This window comes from Tursiops truncatus, chromosome 3 (genome assembly GCF_011762595.2).
Source record: "Tursiops truncatus isolate mTurTru1 chromosome 3, mTurTru1.mat.Y, whole genome shotgun sequence".
NCBI lineage: Eukaryota > Metazoa > Chordata > Mammalia > Artiodactyla > Delphinidae > Tursiops > Tursiops truncatus.
The window spans coordinates 112,714,980-112,730,826 of record NC_047036.1 but is presented as its reverse complement, the minus strand read 5'-3'; the positions used below and the strand labels follow the sequence as shown (position 1 = coordinate 112,730,826).

Sequence of the window (15,847 nt, the reverse complement as noted above, 5' to 3'; positions counted from 1 at the left end):
GAGAAAAACAAACCGATGCCAAAGTCCAAGGCAGCTGGTTTGCAAGGTTTTGTAACTGCGGCCCAGCGGCTCCCAAAAGAGGCCTTAGCCTGTCCCCAGCCCCCTGCCCATCCCAGCCTCCTGCCCTTGGTCCTCTGGGAGCCCTCTGGACCTCTCGTCCCTCCTGCCTTCTTCCAGGATAAATGGGGCCGCTTTTCCCCTGGAGTCAGCCCAGGTGCTGCCCTGGCACACTCCCCTGTTCTCAGCCCATGGGCGAGGGTATTACAAAACCAGGTTTGACTGCCAGGCTACACGTATCTGCTCTCACCAGAAATGAGAGCAGCCGGGGCCTGTCTGCGTTCTCAGTCAAGAAGTACTTACTGAGCACTTACTGGGAGCTGGCACAGGCCAGGCCTCAGGCACAAGGCGGGGAATGGGAACACTGGGGTCTGGTGGCTAAGATGTGGGCTCTGTTATGTGTTTCCTAAGTTTCAAGCACAGCTGATTAGATAATGAGGAGGAGGGATGACAATTTTCTTCTGTCCAGTGGATCCTTCCCATCAGCATCAAACATACCATGTTATCTGCCTTTTTTTTTTTTTTGGAGTTTGGTTGCTTTACAAGGTTGTGTTAGCCTCCACTGCAGAACAAAATGAATCAGCCATACACATACAGACATCCCCTCCCTTTTGGACTTCCCTCACATTTAGATTACCACCGTGCATCAGATAGAGTTCCCTGTGCTATACAGTACGTTCTCATCAGTTATCCGCCTTCTTGAGAAGCAATCCTCTCTTGACTTCCATACGCCTCTCTGACTACAGCTGTGTTTCTCTCTCTCCCGATACAGCACATTCAAATCTCTCAGAAGTGTTTTTTGTCCTTGGGTTCTCCAGTTTCTTTCATCCCATTCTCTCTTGATCCCACTTCAATCAGGTTTTCACACCCTTCTCTTCATCAAAATGGGTCTTGTCAAAGTCCCTGGTGACCTACTGCATTGCTAAGTCCAAGCAGTGGGAATAGCCAATGCAAAGGCCCTGTGGTGGGGAGAGAGCCAGGCACAGTCAAGTTTCAGGAAAGAGACCAGCGTGGCTGGAGCAGAGCAAAGTAAGGGGACGGTAGCAAACAAAATGAGTGCGGAAGGGTAACAGGCAGCTGGAATGCTGATGGTCTTGAAACCATTGCAAGGTCATTGACTTTTACCCAAGGTGAAATGGGCATGCAGCGTGGGTTCTGAGTAAGGAGGTTAAGTAACCAGTCCATGGTCACAAAATGACTAAGTGTGGATTTGAACTTGGATCTTTCTGACTGCAGAGTCCCTACTATACTGTCTGCATTAGCTGTGTGACCTTGAGTTGGTCACGCTGAACCTGTTTTCTCACCTGAAAAATAGGGAGATTTATTCCTACCTTCTGGGGCCAATGAAAATCTCACATTGGAAAGGTTTGCAGGGTGCCAGTATTCAAAAAAGGTGAGCCATGATAACAGAGTTTCTTTTCAAAGCTCAGTGATACCTGACACAGAGTAAGTGCTCAAAATACACCTTCCAGCTGAAAGCTGTAAGAGTCCAAATAGGGACTCAGAGAGAAGGGGATGGGAGAAAGAGGGGGGACCATTCCCCATTCCTAGCCCTTTGCCTGGCTAGGTCTGGCCATAGCAGGTACTTAACAAAGAATTGTTGGATGAGTGGCTGGATGAACCCTGCCCTTCCCCAGGGCTGAGAAGGGTATGGTAGGCTCCCCAGCTGTCTTGCTGCCATGGTCAGCACGGGGGCAGGGATCAGCCATGCCGCCCTTACCTGCCATGCCTCCCGCCAGCCACACAGCACAGGTGCTGGGGCCTGTGTGGGCCTCGGGCGTGATCCAGTCACTCAGGAACAGATAAGGGATGAAGTAGAGGCAGTAGCCCGGGACGTCCCGCAGCAGCATGGCACTGGCGCCCCGGTACAGCCCTGCCAGGCCTTCAGTCCGCACGATGGTTATGATGCAATGCACAGGCCCCTGGTAGGCTGGCTGCTCCCCAAGAGCTGCCACCCTGGGCTTCAAACCGAGGTTGGCTGCAAAGACAGTGCAAAAAGATAGCAAGTGACCTGGGGGCAAGAGAATGACCACTGTCTGGCATTGGAGTCAGCCCAGCCCATTGACAGTTCCCACTCACGTCACCAATTGATTTTTACCAAAACTTCTGACCGTCTTGGCAACTCAAATGGGTATTCTGAAGTCCCAGCAGGGAGCTCCTGCCAGCATGTTCAGCCAGACTGGACAAAATCCCAGCCAGGTGATAAAGCACCTGTTGCCTTAGAATGCCCAGAGGTTCTCGGTCAACCATCACTATGTCTTTTTAAGTAAATGTGACTGCACGATGCCTTGGATCAAATATGCTGAGGCATACCAAGCTCCTTCTTGAAGCAGAGGCTGGAAAATCCAACACCCTGTGTGTGTGTGTGTGTGTGTGTGTGTGTGTGTGTGTGTACTCATGCATAGTGTGGTAAAAAGTGTATGAGATTTGGACGCAGACTGTCCTGGTTCCAAATCCTGGCCCTGCTTACCAACTTTCTGACCTTGGTAGGCACCTGTTTAGCCTTTGTTTCCTTACCTTTGAAAAGGGGACAGGCCAATACCGTATTGTATACGTGAAAGTTGCTAAGAGAGCAGGTCTTAAACATTCTCACCACATACACACACAAAATGGTAACTATGCGAGGTGATGGATGTGTAAACTGACCTCATCTTGGTAATCGTTTCACTATACATACGTGTACCAAATCATCACATTGTGCACCCTAAACTTACACAAGGCTATATGTCAACTGTGTCTCAATAAAGTTGGAAAATTGTATTTTTTAAATAAAAAAGAGAACAGGCTGTTGTGAGTATCAACAAGGTAATACCTATAAAGAGCTCAGCATGGCGCTAGGAACACTGTAGGAGCGCAATGTTATCACCAGATTATTACTGAGACCAAGTTGACTGGTGTGAGTTGGGTGCAGGATGCACTGGCTGGAGGGCTGGACATGTTCTCACTGACTCTCTCCAGCCCTGGCCAGGCTGTGCCCTGAAACAGCTGTAGGGCAGTACTGGTGCCATTGGCCCTCAAAGTCCAGGGGCACAGGGTGCTGTCTCCTTAGCTGACCTCTGGGGTCTCTGCTGGCAGATCATCTGTTGTTATATCAGTAGCTTCTTTACAGGCCGTGTGTAGACAGCAAGTAGTGACTCTGTCTGTCCCTCTAATTCTTCCATCGGGCTTCTTCCATCTCCCTGCCTCATGCCTGTCTACTCTGCTACGGACCTTTTATTTATTTATTTATTTATTTATTTATTTATTTATTTATTTATTGCGGTACGCAGGCCTCTCACTGCTGCAGCCTCTCCCGTTGCAGAGCACAGGCTCCGGACGCACAGGCTCAACGGCCATGGCTCACAGGCCCAGCCACTCCGCGGCATGTGGGATCCTCCCGGACCAGGGCACGAACTCGTGTCCCCTGCATCGGCAGGCGGAATCTCAACCATTGCGCCACCAGGGAGGCCCCTGCTACGGACCTTTTAGCACAGCTTTGACTCATGGCCAGAGAGACCTCCTAGTCCCAGTGCAGATAAAGCGGACTCATGTTCTCAACTTTCCCTTCTTGAAGAACTAACATGACGTGGCCAGGACAGAAACAGAATGAAGCTTGCCTGTGACCACATGCGTATTTTGCCACCTGGGTTTAATGCCCTGTAATCACCCTCTCAATGGGGTTTTACACATGCTGGCTAAGAGACAGATCACTTTTGCTATATAGGTGAACATCCAAGCCCCCTACAGAGCCCCATCTTTATCAAATGAAGATTAGGAAAAAATACTCAGCTTCATGATGCCACAGCCCAAACCGGAGATTTAGGAGTAAAGTACAACCTGTCCTTTTCACTCAACCCAGAAGTAGGCGAGGTCCAGGGGGAGGTTCCTATTTGCCTGGAAAGTATGCTTGAATAAACTAATCCCGTATTTTCTTTCTATGTTGGGGGAACAGAGGCATCCTGGTCACGTACATTAGGCCAACTACAGCGTGGGCAGGAGGCTGAGTCTCATTCTATAGTCTATAGCAGGGAGTGAGCAGGAGTGGTGGCCAATTTTAGGGGCACATGGCCCGCTGAGCTCAGAGCAAGATCAGACACTGTGGTCTTTGAGAATCCACTGAGAGGTCACTGAACACCCCTTTCTCTCCCAAATCCACTATGATACCACCAGGGTCATCCTGGGAAATTCTGACATTAGCCCACATAGATGTTAATTGTCCCAACATATAAACTTTGCCTGGGCCATGCTCATGTCGAAGTAACAGTGATCTGTCCCAGGAGTCAAGGTTTTCATGAATCAACTGTGGGTATGATGTAGCTTTCAGAAGTTACTGATTGAAAGAGAATGTCCTGATAACATTCTGCTTGTGTGGGGGACAGATGTTGAAAAAAAAACTTGTCTAACCTCCAACTGACTTTGTCAACAAAAAACCTGTACTTTTTTCCTTTTCTTTTCAGGATAATCAATAAGGAAATTCTCTCACATTCTCCCAGGGTTGTAACATAAGTGATCTAGCTTTTATTGCTTGAAAATGATCCATTTACAATTATTACAGCAAAAGAATTGTCATGGTGACCTGGAATACTGACATGAGTCTGAACTGGTGGCCAAGGCCTTCTGGACACAAGTTGATACTGTGAAGCCCTTGGAACTCCTTCCAGCTCCCTCAACCCCAATATATTTAAAGAAACTTTTTATTTGGAAATAATTTCAAATTTGCAAAAAAAAAAAAAAGTACAAAAAAGGAAAACTGTACACAGAACACCTTTACCCAGATTCACCTATTGTTAACATTTTACCTTATTTTTTTTTATGGTTTGTATGCTCTCTCCCTCCCTCCCCCTCTTCTCCCACTCCGCCCCCTCACTTTTCACTCAAACACGTGTGTGCAATTAAACTGAACAGATGCCTTTGTCCCAGTGCCTAAACTTTGCCTGGGCCATGCTCATCTCCAGGTAACAGTGACCTGACTTGGAGTCAGGGTTTTCACGAATCAGCTGTGGGTACAATGTGGCTTTCAGGAGTTACTGATAGAAGGAGAGAATCTGATAAAATTGGAAAAACACTTGGCCAAACGAGAACCGGCCTTGACATCAAGACCCAAACCAGAACCAAATCTGTACTTTCATTTTTTTCTCCCAAAATAAGCAATAAGGAAATTCTTTTGCACACACATGCATACATAATTTTATTCTCTGACCCATTTCAGGGTGAGTTACATACAAAATGGTCCTTTACCCCTAAATACTTCAGTCTGTGTTTCCTAAGACTCGGGATACCATTCTACATACTGTGGGACAACAGCCGGGTTCATAATCTACATGGACAATACTTGTATCTAATGTACTGTCTATGCTCATACCTTCCTGTGATCTCGTGCTGACCTTTAGAGTGTTCCTCCCCAACCCCCAGGACAGGATCTAGTCTATCATGTATTATATTTAGTTGTCAGGTCTCTTTAGCTTCCTTTCATTTGGAGCATTTCCACAGCCTTTCTTGGGTTTTGTTTTTATGACACTGCCACTTTTCAAGACCACACCACCCCCTTTCTTGTTAACAGAACTTTCCTTATCTGAGGCTTGTTTGATGTGTCCTTGTTATTACATTGAGATGATGCATTCTTGGCTGGACTTCTTCCCTGTTCTTAAGTCTCACCTTTTTTCCCATGAAGACCAATCACTCTTAATAGCCCTTGTCTTCTCCTCTGGCCTCCTCTGCCTGTTGTTATTAGTTTGTTTTTTTAACTGAGGTATCATTTACATTCCATAAAAGGTGTAGCTTGTAAGTGCACAGTTGGTGAGTTTTGACCATGGCATGCACCAGACACCATATCCTGCTGAGAAAATGACGTCTTAGACTTGAAATAAACTGTTTTGGTTACTCAGGCAGAGCAAAGAAGCCTACCTAGCCTCTCCTGCTTTTCAAGGCAAAAGGATTCTGTGACATCAATGACGTGTCACTCAATGAGAAGCAAATCTCTGTTATGGGCCCACCTACTTTAGCAATAGTGGTATGGACAATTCATAAGGGACCACAAGGCAGAAGACCGCTGGGATTCTGATCAGTTGCTCAGACCACAAGATGCTCTGTGGCTCAGCTGGGGAAGGAGTTGCCCAGGAGCCTTGGCAGCTAGACTTAGAAAAGCACCGAATCAGAGCTTCTGGTAACTCTAGCAGTGGACCAAATTTAGTTTGTGTAAAACAAATTTTGGTGACCCTTAAGAACTGACTTGGGAGGTTGCTGGCAAGCAGCTCTTGGAAATATGCACATCTGATACATGTGGATTTGTCTTTGTGCAAGGAACCCAAGGAAGGAAGTAGGCACCCTGCTCACACTGAACCATTGCCCCTCAGCCTGTTGTTCTAGAACCTTCAGGGCTTTGGCTTGGGGTGCACACATGCAAGGGAAGGGTTCACATTAGGTATATTTCCTTCTAGAATGAAATGTATTTAGTTTCTCTAATGAGAATTTTTTGTTCTAAAATGAGGATAAGATGATGAATCAAATTCTGATTATTTCTTATCATGAGCACTTTGTCATTAAGGCCATTTTTTGCTGTACTCGCTAAATCAAGAGTCTTTTACTATGATAGGTAGAGTTACACTCAGGATGCCTGTGGTTTTCTTTGTTTTCCCAAATTCATTTAGGGTCAACTCAAGCGCCCTACACCGAGACGAGCAGGATGTTCAAAGTTGATAAAATTGCCCCCCACCCTGCTCCTAACCTTCACCTAGGAGCTTAGGAAGGCCTACACAGTTCTAAAAAGACCCCTCCTCTGGGCTCCCCTGCCTTGTCCAGCTCAGTCCCCGCCATCGCTCCTCGGAGCACACACTGTGGCTGTCTGGCTCCACCGCTCAGCAGCAGTGTCTGGTGCCTTGCTTGCTGGCTCCTGCCTGGGCCGGGAGGTCCCTCTGTAGGCAGGTGCCTCTGCAGGGAGCTCTGCAGAGAGTACGGGTGTCCAGGTTTGGTCAGTTCTAACAGGTACACATGCAGCCACTCCTTGGGGGGTCCTCCTACCTCAGAGAGGCTGCACTGGCCCAGATGCAGGCTGAGGTCCCCACAGATCTGCCACTAGTGCCCCTCTTCTCAGAACCCAGGGTCCTGTCACTGCATCCCGCTGTACCCTTCCCAGACACAAACACGAACAAGTTTCACTTCTTTTTCAGGCAATGCTGTTCAATTTCTTCAGTGGGTCATGACCTTGGAAACTGGAAAGTCAGCTGAAACACAGTGACTGGTCACTGATCCACTGAGGTAAGGAGGGCCCAGGCCTCAGGAGCCTCTCTGGAAGGGAGAGCGCCACCAATCCTCCTCTGTGTGCCTATGTTAGGGTGGGGTGGAAATACAACATCATTTCTCAACAGGTCACTTTCTCCAGAAAATCCTTAACAAGTCCGCCACCCACTGATGAGGCCCTGCTGGTCCCCAGTTAACGACATGCAGGCTCACCAAGTGTTCTGTGCTCGAATGCCTCTGGGCCAGCAGGCTCTCAAATGGAAGTGGGCAGCATGGGGTTATTTCAAGGGACCCACCCATCCACAAGCATTATAGATTGACAGAATTCCTGAAATATCTCACATACATGTCTGGCCATTTTTCTCATATGTGTAGGTGCTATTGTGGGAACACAATAACAATTACTTAAGTACACTGATGATCCATGGTAGCTTCTTGTCATATGTGTTTTCTTAATCTGTGGACACAAAGTGAACAGCCGTTCTATGGGTTGGTCTCCATCGTATATATGTAAAAGGTACTCGTAGAAAAAGCTGGGACCCTTAGTCCATGCCAAGGCTGTGCCCCCTGCCGTGGTCTGTCCTGGCTGCCGCTGTTTCCTGAGCACGTTGTTTTGCCTTAACCGTGAGTTCAGTGAGTTTCCTGATGATAGGAATCACACACTGTGGCCTGTCCCAGGCACTGTGGCCCTGTGCCTGACACTGTGGGCCGTATGTGCCTCAACATCCGTTCAGTGAACACTTGAGCATCTGATCGGCAGCTCTAGCACCGGGGCCTCCCAAAGCTTCACCTCCTGTGCTCGGCATTCCTCCAAGCCCAGCCCTGTCTGGTCCTTGTGCCAGAGACTATAGATGCTAAAAGAAACTTCCAAATCATAAGCTGCCACACTTGTCGAAGATGTTATGGAAGCATCCAGTAATGTGGATGGACATCCTCCAACAAACAGGTTGGGTATAACCTCTGTGGTTTGGGTTTCAACAAGCTGAGGGACCCCTCAGTTCACTTCCCCAGGGTATTACCAACTGGGAAGCTCTGGCCCAGTTCCTGTTTCTAAAGAGTCCAGCAGTTTTCTCATGATCTGAAGAGTCCATGATAGGCAGATGGTTTAGTAGAAAGAGCCCTGGATTAGGAGCAGCTGGGATTTGCTCTGTTTCTCAGTTTCTATTTACTGTACAACCTGGTACAAAGGACTCAACCACACTGGGCTGCAGTTTCCTCATCATACACAAAAGGGGAAGAATCAGTGGCCTGTCCACATCATTCGGCTTTTGTGAAAATTAACTGAGAATGTTGGCAAATGTACTTTACTAAAATGTGTGTTGTGCAAATGTACTTTACTTTAGGCAAATAGTTATCATTCCTGTCTTTATTACCTTGCCCTGATGTGACTTCAGATTCCGGAAGTGCTGGACTTGCTAATCTCAGGCAGCCATGCCCTGCTGTCACCTGCCATGACCTGCCAAGCCTACTGTGGAAAGATTGTAGATACCGACCCAGCTCTGAGAACTACCAACACTAGTGTCAAGTCTAGAAATCAGGACAATATTTGCCCTTGTCAATTGATTGAAAGAACAAATGGATGTGTCCTCACTGTATGTAACTTATACAACGGTGTGTTATGTTGTGTACACCTTCATTAATCTTGGCAAGCAAGTGGGACCACAGTTTGAAAAATATTCAGTCACACTGCCCAGAACTCAAGGGCACCTCTTGAACTGCATGGCTATATGCCTGGCCTCTTCACAGACCTCCTCCCTCCACTTTTGGGCTGCCATTGCTCCAGCCCTCACTTCCTACTGGCACACAGCCTACTTGAGAAGAAGGCCCCGACTGTACGGTCCTGGCTAGTCTCCAGGTTTTTGTGCCCCTTATCACATTCCAAGGGTTCCTGCCTTCCCAGAGGCTTCCTTCTTTAGGAACTGAATGGATCAATGTGTATCTCTTTACGGAGCTTAGCATCAATAATTCCTGCCCTGAACTGGGAAATTCTTAGAAAGTCCACTGCATCAAAAGGCTAACCTGCCTGGAGATAAGTATCCTTCTTGGCAGCCACACATCTTTATGGGAGCAATAAAACTGTGTTGCCAAAGAGACAAACTGATGTAGTCAGGGCCTCTGAGGCACAGCTGTTGACCTTCTCAGCCAGACATTTCAGAAGATCCAGGGAGAAATGGTTTTGCCCCATTCTGTCATCATGCAGATTCTTGAGCTCAAACGGGCTTTGTGTTCAGGTGTGTGGCTGACGATCTTACTTGCCCAGATCACCCCTCAGCTGGCACTCCCACTGTGACCATCCAGTCCAGCTTGTCTCCTCTCGGCATGTCCAGGTATTAGGACCTTCTCCTCCTCGAATCCTGGCCACACTCTGTCCCTTTCATTCCATCAGATTATCTTAAGTATGGTAGAGTCAGGCTTCCTCAACTTCCTTCCTCTTGCCTCAAAATTCTCTCGCAATCGTCTCTTGCCTTCTCCCCTCCCAACTTGGAAAAGAAAGTCTTTTTCCTTCTTTGCCCATTGGTCTCCGTCCCCACTGTCACCCTGACTTCAGCAACTCTCCCTTCTACCCTCTCCTTCCCCACGTTGGTGACACGAGTCTCTCAGGACTGTGTTCCCAGGGTGTGGAGCTGCATGGCCCGGGGCGGAAGAGCCCAGGGAGCATGGACCAGTCACTTAAGCCCAGCTTCAGTTTCCCCACCTGTCAAATGGAGAATGTGCGGATTTCATAGAGTTGCTGTGGTGACTGAATCACGGGATTTGTGTTAGCACAGAGCACATGGCTGGGGCGCAATACTTGTTAACTACAGCTATTAGCATCAGTATAGTTCCCTCCCGAACCCCTTTACAGCGTTTTCTCACTGACGTCTACCCAGGTCTTATTGCAGCTCACCTTGGCATTTGCATCTAACGCCATGACTTCAGCTGTCACTTCTATGTCTGTCGCACCCCTGTCTAGACCTCCAGCCCTGACATTCCATTTGCAGTCCCTCCCTCGACAGGAACCAAGGTCAAGTCCCCACAGTTCTCACTTGAGCCTACCCCTCCAGCCAGGGTCCAAACCAGCAGCAGCAACGATGAGTATGTGTGCTCCACTCCACGCCAAGCTCTGTCTTGCATGCTTCATCTGCTGGTGAATTCCCTGCGTGGGAGGTACCACCTCCCTCATCGCCACCCAACTTTGAAATCCTGGGTCATTTTCGACACTTTCCTCTCTCCTGCTGGGCCTGTTGGTTCTACGTCATCAATGCCTTTTCCATCTGCCGCTCCCCTCTACTCCCAAAGCCCACGGCCCCGGGTCTGGCGTTCCCAGCCTCTCGCCTGGTCTGTGGAGCAGCCTCCAAATCAGACTCCTCACCTCTACTATTCCCACCCCCTCCCACCCCTTCTGAAGGCCAGGTTCACTTCCTACCACACAGCTGTGCTCAGGTCATGCTGCTGTCCAAGACGCTCCACTGCCTGCAGAACAGAAGGGAAACCCATACTCGGCTAAAAATCCAAGCTCTTCACAACTGACCCTGCATCTTCCACCCCTCCCCCCTCATCCTGCCACATGCTTGCCTTTCCTGCCACTGACTCTTTTTTTTTAAGATTTTTTTTTTAATGTGGACCATTTTTTTTTAGCATCTTTATTGCAGTATAATTGCTTTACAATGGTGTGTTAGTTTCTGCTTTATAACAAAGTGAATCAGCCATACATACACATATATCCCCATCTCTCCTCCCTCTTGTATCTCCCTCCCACCCTCCCTATCCTGCCCCTCTAGGTGGTCGCAAAGCACTGAGCTGATCTCCCTGTGCTATATGGCTGCTTCCCACTAGCTGTCTATTTTACATTTAGTAGTATATATAAGTCCATGCCACTCTCTCACTTCAAATGTGGACCAGTTTTAAAGCCTTTATTGAATTTGTTACAATATTGCTTCTGTTTTATGTTTTGGCTTTTTGGTTGCAAGACATGTGGGATCTTAGCTCCCCGACCAGGGATCGAACCCGCACCCCCTGCACTGGAAGGTGAAGTCTTAACCACTGGACCACCAGGGAAGTCCCTTGCCACTGACTCTTTCCTTACATCGTTTCTCAGTCTGAAACAGCTCTCCCTCCCTACATCCCCACCTCCAAATCCTAGCCAGTATTCAAACACCCAATGAAGAGCCACTTCCTCTCTGGAGCCTTCCCGGTCTGCAGAGCCAGATTCTGAGGTTCCAGAGCCTTCCTGGGGCCCTTCTCATTCTGGTGCACAGCTGATTCCCCACCAGACTGAGTGCTCTATGAAGGCAGGGGCTGTGCGTGTCTGATACCTGGTTTACCTACTCTGCTTGGCTCAGAGCAGGGCCTCGGGAAACGCTAGTGAATGAATGAATCAAAGAGTGAATTCAATCAAGTGTAACCCTCAGCCCTTTGCCTCCAGCTGGGCCTGGTGAAATTACTATGATGGTCAGCACAGAGTTAATGCTGAGTCCTCCTCTGATTCCGCAAACTCTGGCCTCCTGTGGTGTTGAGGGCTTTGTGATCTGCACATTAATTAGGCTCTTAATGAAAACACAGACCTGAAAGCTCCCAGATGGGGGAGGAGTGAATGTCATTGGCCACCGGGCTCCAGGATGTGACTTGGCCCAGGCAGCAGAGGGACCTCACCCCTGAATTCCAGCTCGGGCCCAGCAGGGTGCCTAGTGAGGCTCATGCCTGGGCGAAGGGTAATGATAACTTGAAAACGGCACCTTTACAGGCACCTTACTGTCAAGGCCAGACCTGAATTAGTTCAGGCCAAATGACAGAGGCCCCAGGAGAAAACCTCCGTGAAGTTGGAAGAGTTTTCACGAGGATAACTGCCGTCTAGCATGTACTGGTAGGCAGCGCCCAACGGACACTCCCTTTAAACTTTAGCAACTGCCTATGTAATTTGGTAAAACCCCTCTGTATAACAAATTTCACAATATGTACCAAGAATCTTAAAAATGACTGTACTCTTTGGCCCAGTCACGAATCAAAGAGCCCACACATTTGGGGAAATGACTGTAAATGAAGGCAACTCTTTATGGACAAATTTGCTGATCACATCACTATTTTTAGAAGAGGAAAATCTGTAAACAACCTAAATGTTCACTAGTAGGAAGACTTCTAACTAATAAGTTTACTTGCATAGCTAACATTTATTTCGTGTTTTCAACGTACCAGACATTGTGCTAAGATCTTCCTGTGTTACATGTTATCCCATCCCATCCCAGTTATGAAGGAGCTACTCCTGTTACGCCTTTTATGCATATGAGTAAACTGAGGCTTGGCGACAACAGGTGGGGGTAAGATTAGAAACAGGTGGCCTAACTCCAGAAACTGAATTCTCACTACACTGTATCATCCCTCTCAAAGTGTGTGTGTGCGTGTGTGCGTGTGTGCGTGTGTTTATTTGATGGAATATTGTACATCTATTTTAAATATTATCCATCTATTTTAATTTTATAATTCTATTTTAGTAACATGGAAGATGCTTCTGTTTTACGTTGAATTAAGAACAGGATGTGAAACTGTCTATATAACATTAGTACAACCTCTTAAAACATTTAATCCATGCATATAGAACAGAAAAAGGAAACATATTAATGTGTTAACGGTGACTGTATTTGGGTGGGTGGGCGCTTTCTCCCTCCACATTCGGACAGTGAGGATGAACTCAATGGCTTTATATTTGCATGTCTCCAACGTGGCGTAGTCTCTCATACCCGTTGTCACCACCCGGGGAAGTGGACTGGCAATTCTGGGGTAAAGCCACAAGCCATGAGCAATCCCACAAGCCCTGCACAGGGTAGCCTGCAATTACCCATCTCAGCCCAGTTATCAGGGAGAGCGGGCCTGACTCAGAGCAGAGACCACAAGCTCGCAGCCAACCACAGCCCCACACTGTCCAGCCCACACAATGCTTTCGGCTGCATGGTGTTACATTGGTTTGTGTTTGGTTTTGTTTTTACTTGAATTATCTGACAATTTCCAGTTGGAAGATCCTGGGAAAATCTAGCTTTCTGCCTTCTCTTAAAAAGAAGATCCAGGCCACATGGCAACAGTCAGCCAGAGCTGGGTTGCAGCCACCCCTCCCACAGGATCTGGGCAGCTTGCAACTGTGCGCACCACTCCCGACTGCCTTCCCAGAACCAAGGCTGACACATGTGCTTGAACTGCTGTGTTTCTAACAGCAGAGTGATATGGAAAGTGAAGTATGTTCTGTGTTTCAATAAAAAGAGGAAAAACGAAACACAGGTTAGGAGGGCTGTAGGTGTCCAAAAAATGGAAAAGGGTACATTTTCCAGGTACCTGTGCTTACTTATGTTACCTCCCTGGTCCCAGCGAGTCTTTGAGTTTTCTATCTCTGGCCAAGAGGGTTCCCGAGGAACAAGTGAAAGATAACTACACCCTTCCTCATCTTCTGGAGAGATTCCTGGCAGAAAGTACTGCCTGATGACCCACTGCCTGCCTCCCATGCTTTATCCCCAATAGTTGATCCTGACCAGCACCTGTAGTCGCCAAAGCCCTTTCCCCATGCATCTGGGGGACAGGGGAAGGTAAGGAAGAGTGGGCCACACAGAGTGGAGCTGCCCAAAGCCACAGAATTCAGACCCATCCCTCGAAGCCCACAAGCTATGTCCACTACTTGAACACTGTCATTTTGGAGACATCCTCCAAGTCCCCTTTCCTCCCGCAAAGTTTGCAACTGGTTTTGTACATGATGATTTTGTGCAAAGGCCCAGATATTACCAAAGTTGTTGTAGCCTCAGCTTCTACAGAACCCTGGGGCAGAAGCAGAAACAGCATCAGTGGGCTCTGAGTCAGTTGCCTGGGTCTGTATCCCAGCTCCACCTTCCACTAGGGCAGTGACCTCAGGCGGGTGATGGAATCTCTCTGTGCCTCAGTCTCCCCTTTGTAAATGTCTAGGAATTGGGTTGTCGTGAAGATTAAACACACACCAAGTTCTTCGCACAGTGCCTGGCACGTGGTGAGGGCTAAGTAAGTACTGGCTGCTCGGCCCCCATGGCTGTGACTCTTCTGGGTTAGTCCAGATCAGAGGCTCTAGGGGCACAGCTGAGGCGGACCCTCCAGTCTCGGTTTCTACCTTCCCTCCGCCCACTCAGGTCAACCGTTTTGGTCCGCACTGCCAGCTAAGCCCCTGGGATCAGGCGCTAATGACTTGGAGCTTTGCAGGGCTGAGAAAAATCTGTGTGCAGGACCTCCCTTGGTCTCTTATTAAGAGCCTTCCCTGAGCTCCCCAAAGATCAGCTTCCTGGCACACACTGGGGAAGACAGAACAAACACATTTTCGTTTTCTGTCGCTGCCTCAAGCGGTTTACTTAAGAACCGGTTTCCTTCTTGCGCCACGCGGATTCACGGAACTGCCTCCCGCCCAGATGCTGGAGGAGGGGCGGGGCACACCATCCCCATGTTCTCCCTGCTCAGCGGGCTTCTCCAGGAAACAAGGCTCCAGAAGTGTCCCAACTTCCTGGACGGGCAGTTCTAGAGAGTCCCAGCCCAGGTGGGCTGTGCCTCAGACTCCCATGGCCCAGGAGAGCAGGCATGGGTGGCCCTCGGTGCTGCCCTAACCAGGTGTACCGTCCTGACCTCTACGCTCTCCTTCCACCCCTCCCACCACCTGCCCCGGAGCCCTTCCTGACCCCCAGCCTGGCTGAGAGCCCAACCCACTCCCTGCCACCCACCCTATTTGGAGTGGCCCAATTCCTGTCTGCCCGTCTGCTGGACAGAGCACTACAAGAGGAACGGAGCCTTCTGTTCATCGCTGTGTCCCCAGCACCTAGCCCTGAGCCTGGCACACAGCAGGTACATAACTATTGTGCGTTGGGTAGATGAACAGGGCTAACAGTCATGCTGACCTCCCACTGTCGGGTGGATATTAAATGAGATGATGCACACACAGCGCTTAACACAGTGTCAGGACACGATGAACACTTAGGCAGCTGCTCATGGAGGCTGCTCAGCTCCCTAAAAGTGAGGCTCCTGCCCTGGCTGTTCTGCTCCTATCCTTCCTCCAGTCTCCGGAGGCTTCTAGCCTGGCCTCAGGACCCCTGCAGCTCAGGCCTTAGCCTGCCAAGTCAGCCACCATTCTAGAACCCTCTGCAGGAAAAGTGTAGGTGGGCGAGGACAGAACAGAGAATGGAAGCAAACACGGTGAAGAAAGTTTACCCATTAACTTGCCTCCAAACGTCCCGGCATTTATTGAGAAACACCTTCCTTGGTGTCTAGGCTGGCTGAGGGCCCCCTCACACGTACAAAGCATGCCTACTCCTCTCTCTTCCCCTTCCATGGACAAGGTGCCCTGGTTGTGAAGGAGGTGGGGCTGCCCCCAGGAGCCTCATCACCGAGACTCTTGCAACATCTGGACCCCAAAGAGCTTTAAGGCTTATGGAGAGATTTCCTCTGCACCCTAGACTAACACAGCTTTTTGGAAGTAGACAGGATAGCGCAAAAAACCAGCCTGGGGGCCAGGACTCCTGGGTTCTAGGCCTGTCCACGACGCCCTTCATTTCTCTACATCTTTGCTTTTGCCTCTGGGATAGGACCAGATCAGCGAGCTCCAAAC

General features: G+C 48.9%; 1 protein-coding gene and 1 long non-coding RNA gene across 11 annotated transcripts in view; one reads left to right on the top strand and one right to left on the bottom strand.

Moving 5' to 3' along the window:
- The window catches only part of SLC25A48 (solute carrier family 25 member 48), a 46,762-nt gene that overhangs the window by 15,397 nt on the left and 15,518 nt on the right, over positions 1-15,847 (bottom strand). For 9 of the 10 annotated variants that reach the window (XM_019924459.3, XM_019924460.3, XM_019924462.3 and 6 more), the window contains one exon: positions 1,778-2,035. The exons of the other annotated variant lie outside the window; for it this stretch is intronic. In XM_019924459.3, the coding sequence (XP_019780018.1) occupies positions 1,778-2,035 (258 nt within the window). The remainder of the gene's footprint in view (positions 1-1,777; positions 2,036-15,847) is intronic. 10 annotated transcript variants of the gene reach the window in all.
- On the top strand, positions 6,074-8,793 carry LOC141278324 (uncharacterized). Its single transcript, XR_012330863.1, has 3 exons — positions 6,074-6,199; positions 7,203-7,290; positions 8,667-8,793. It is a non-coding gene; the product is annotated as an uncharacterized lncRNA (long non-coding RNA).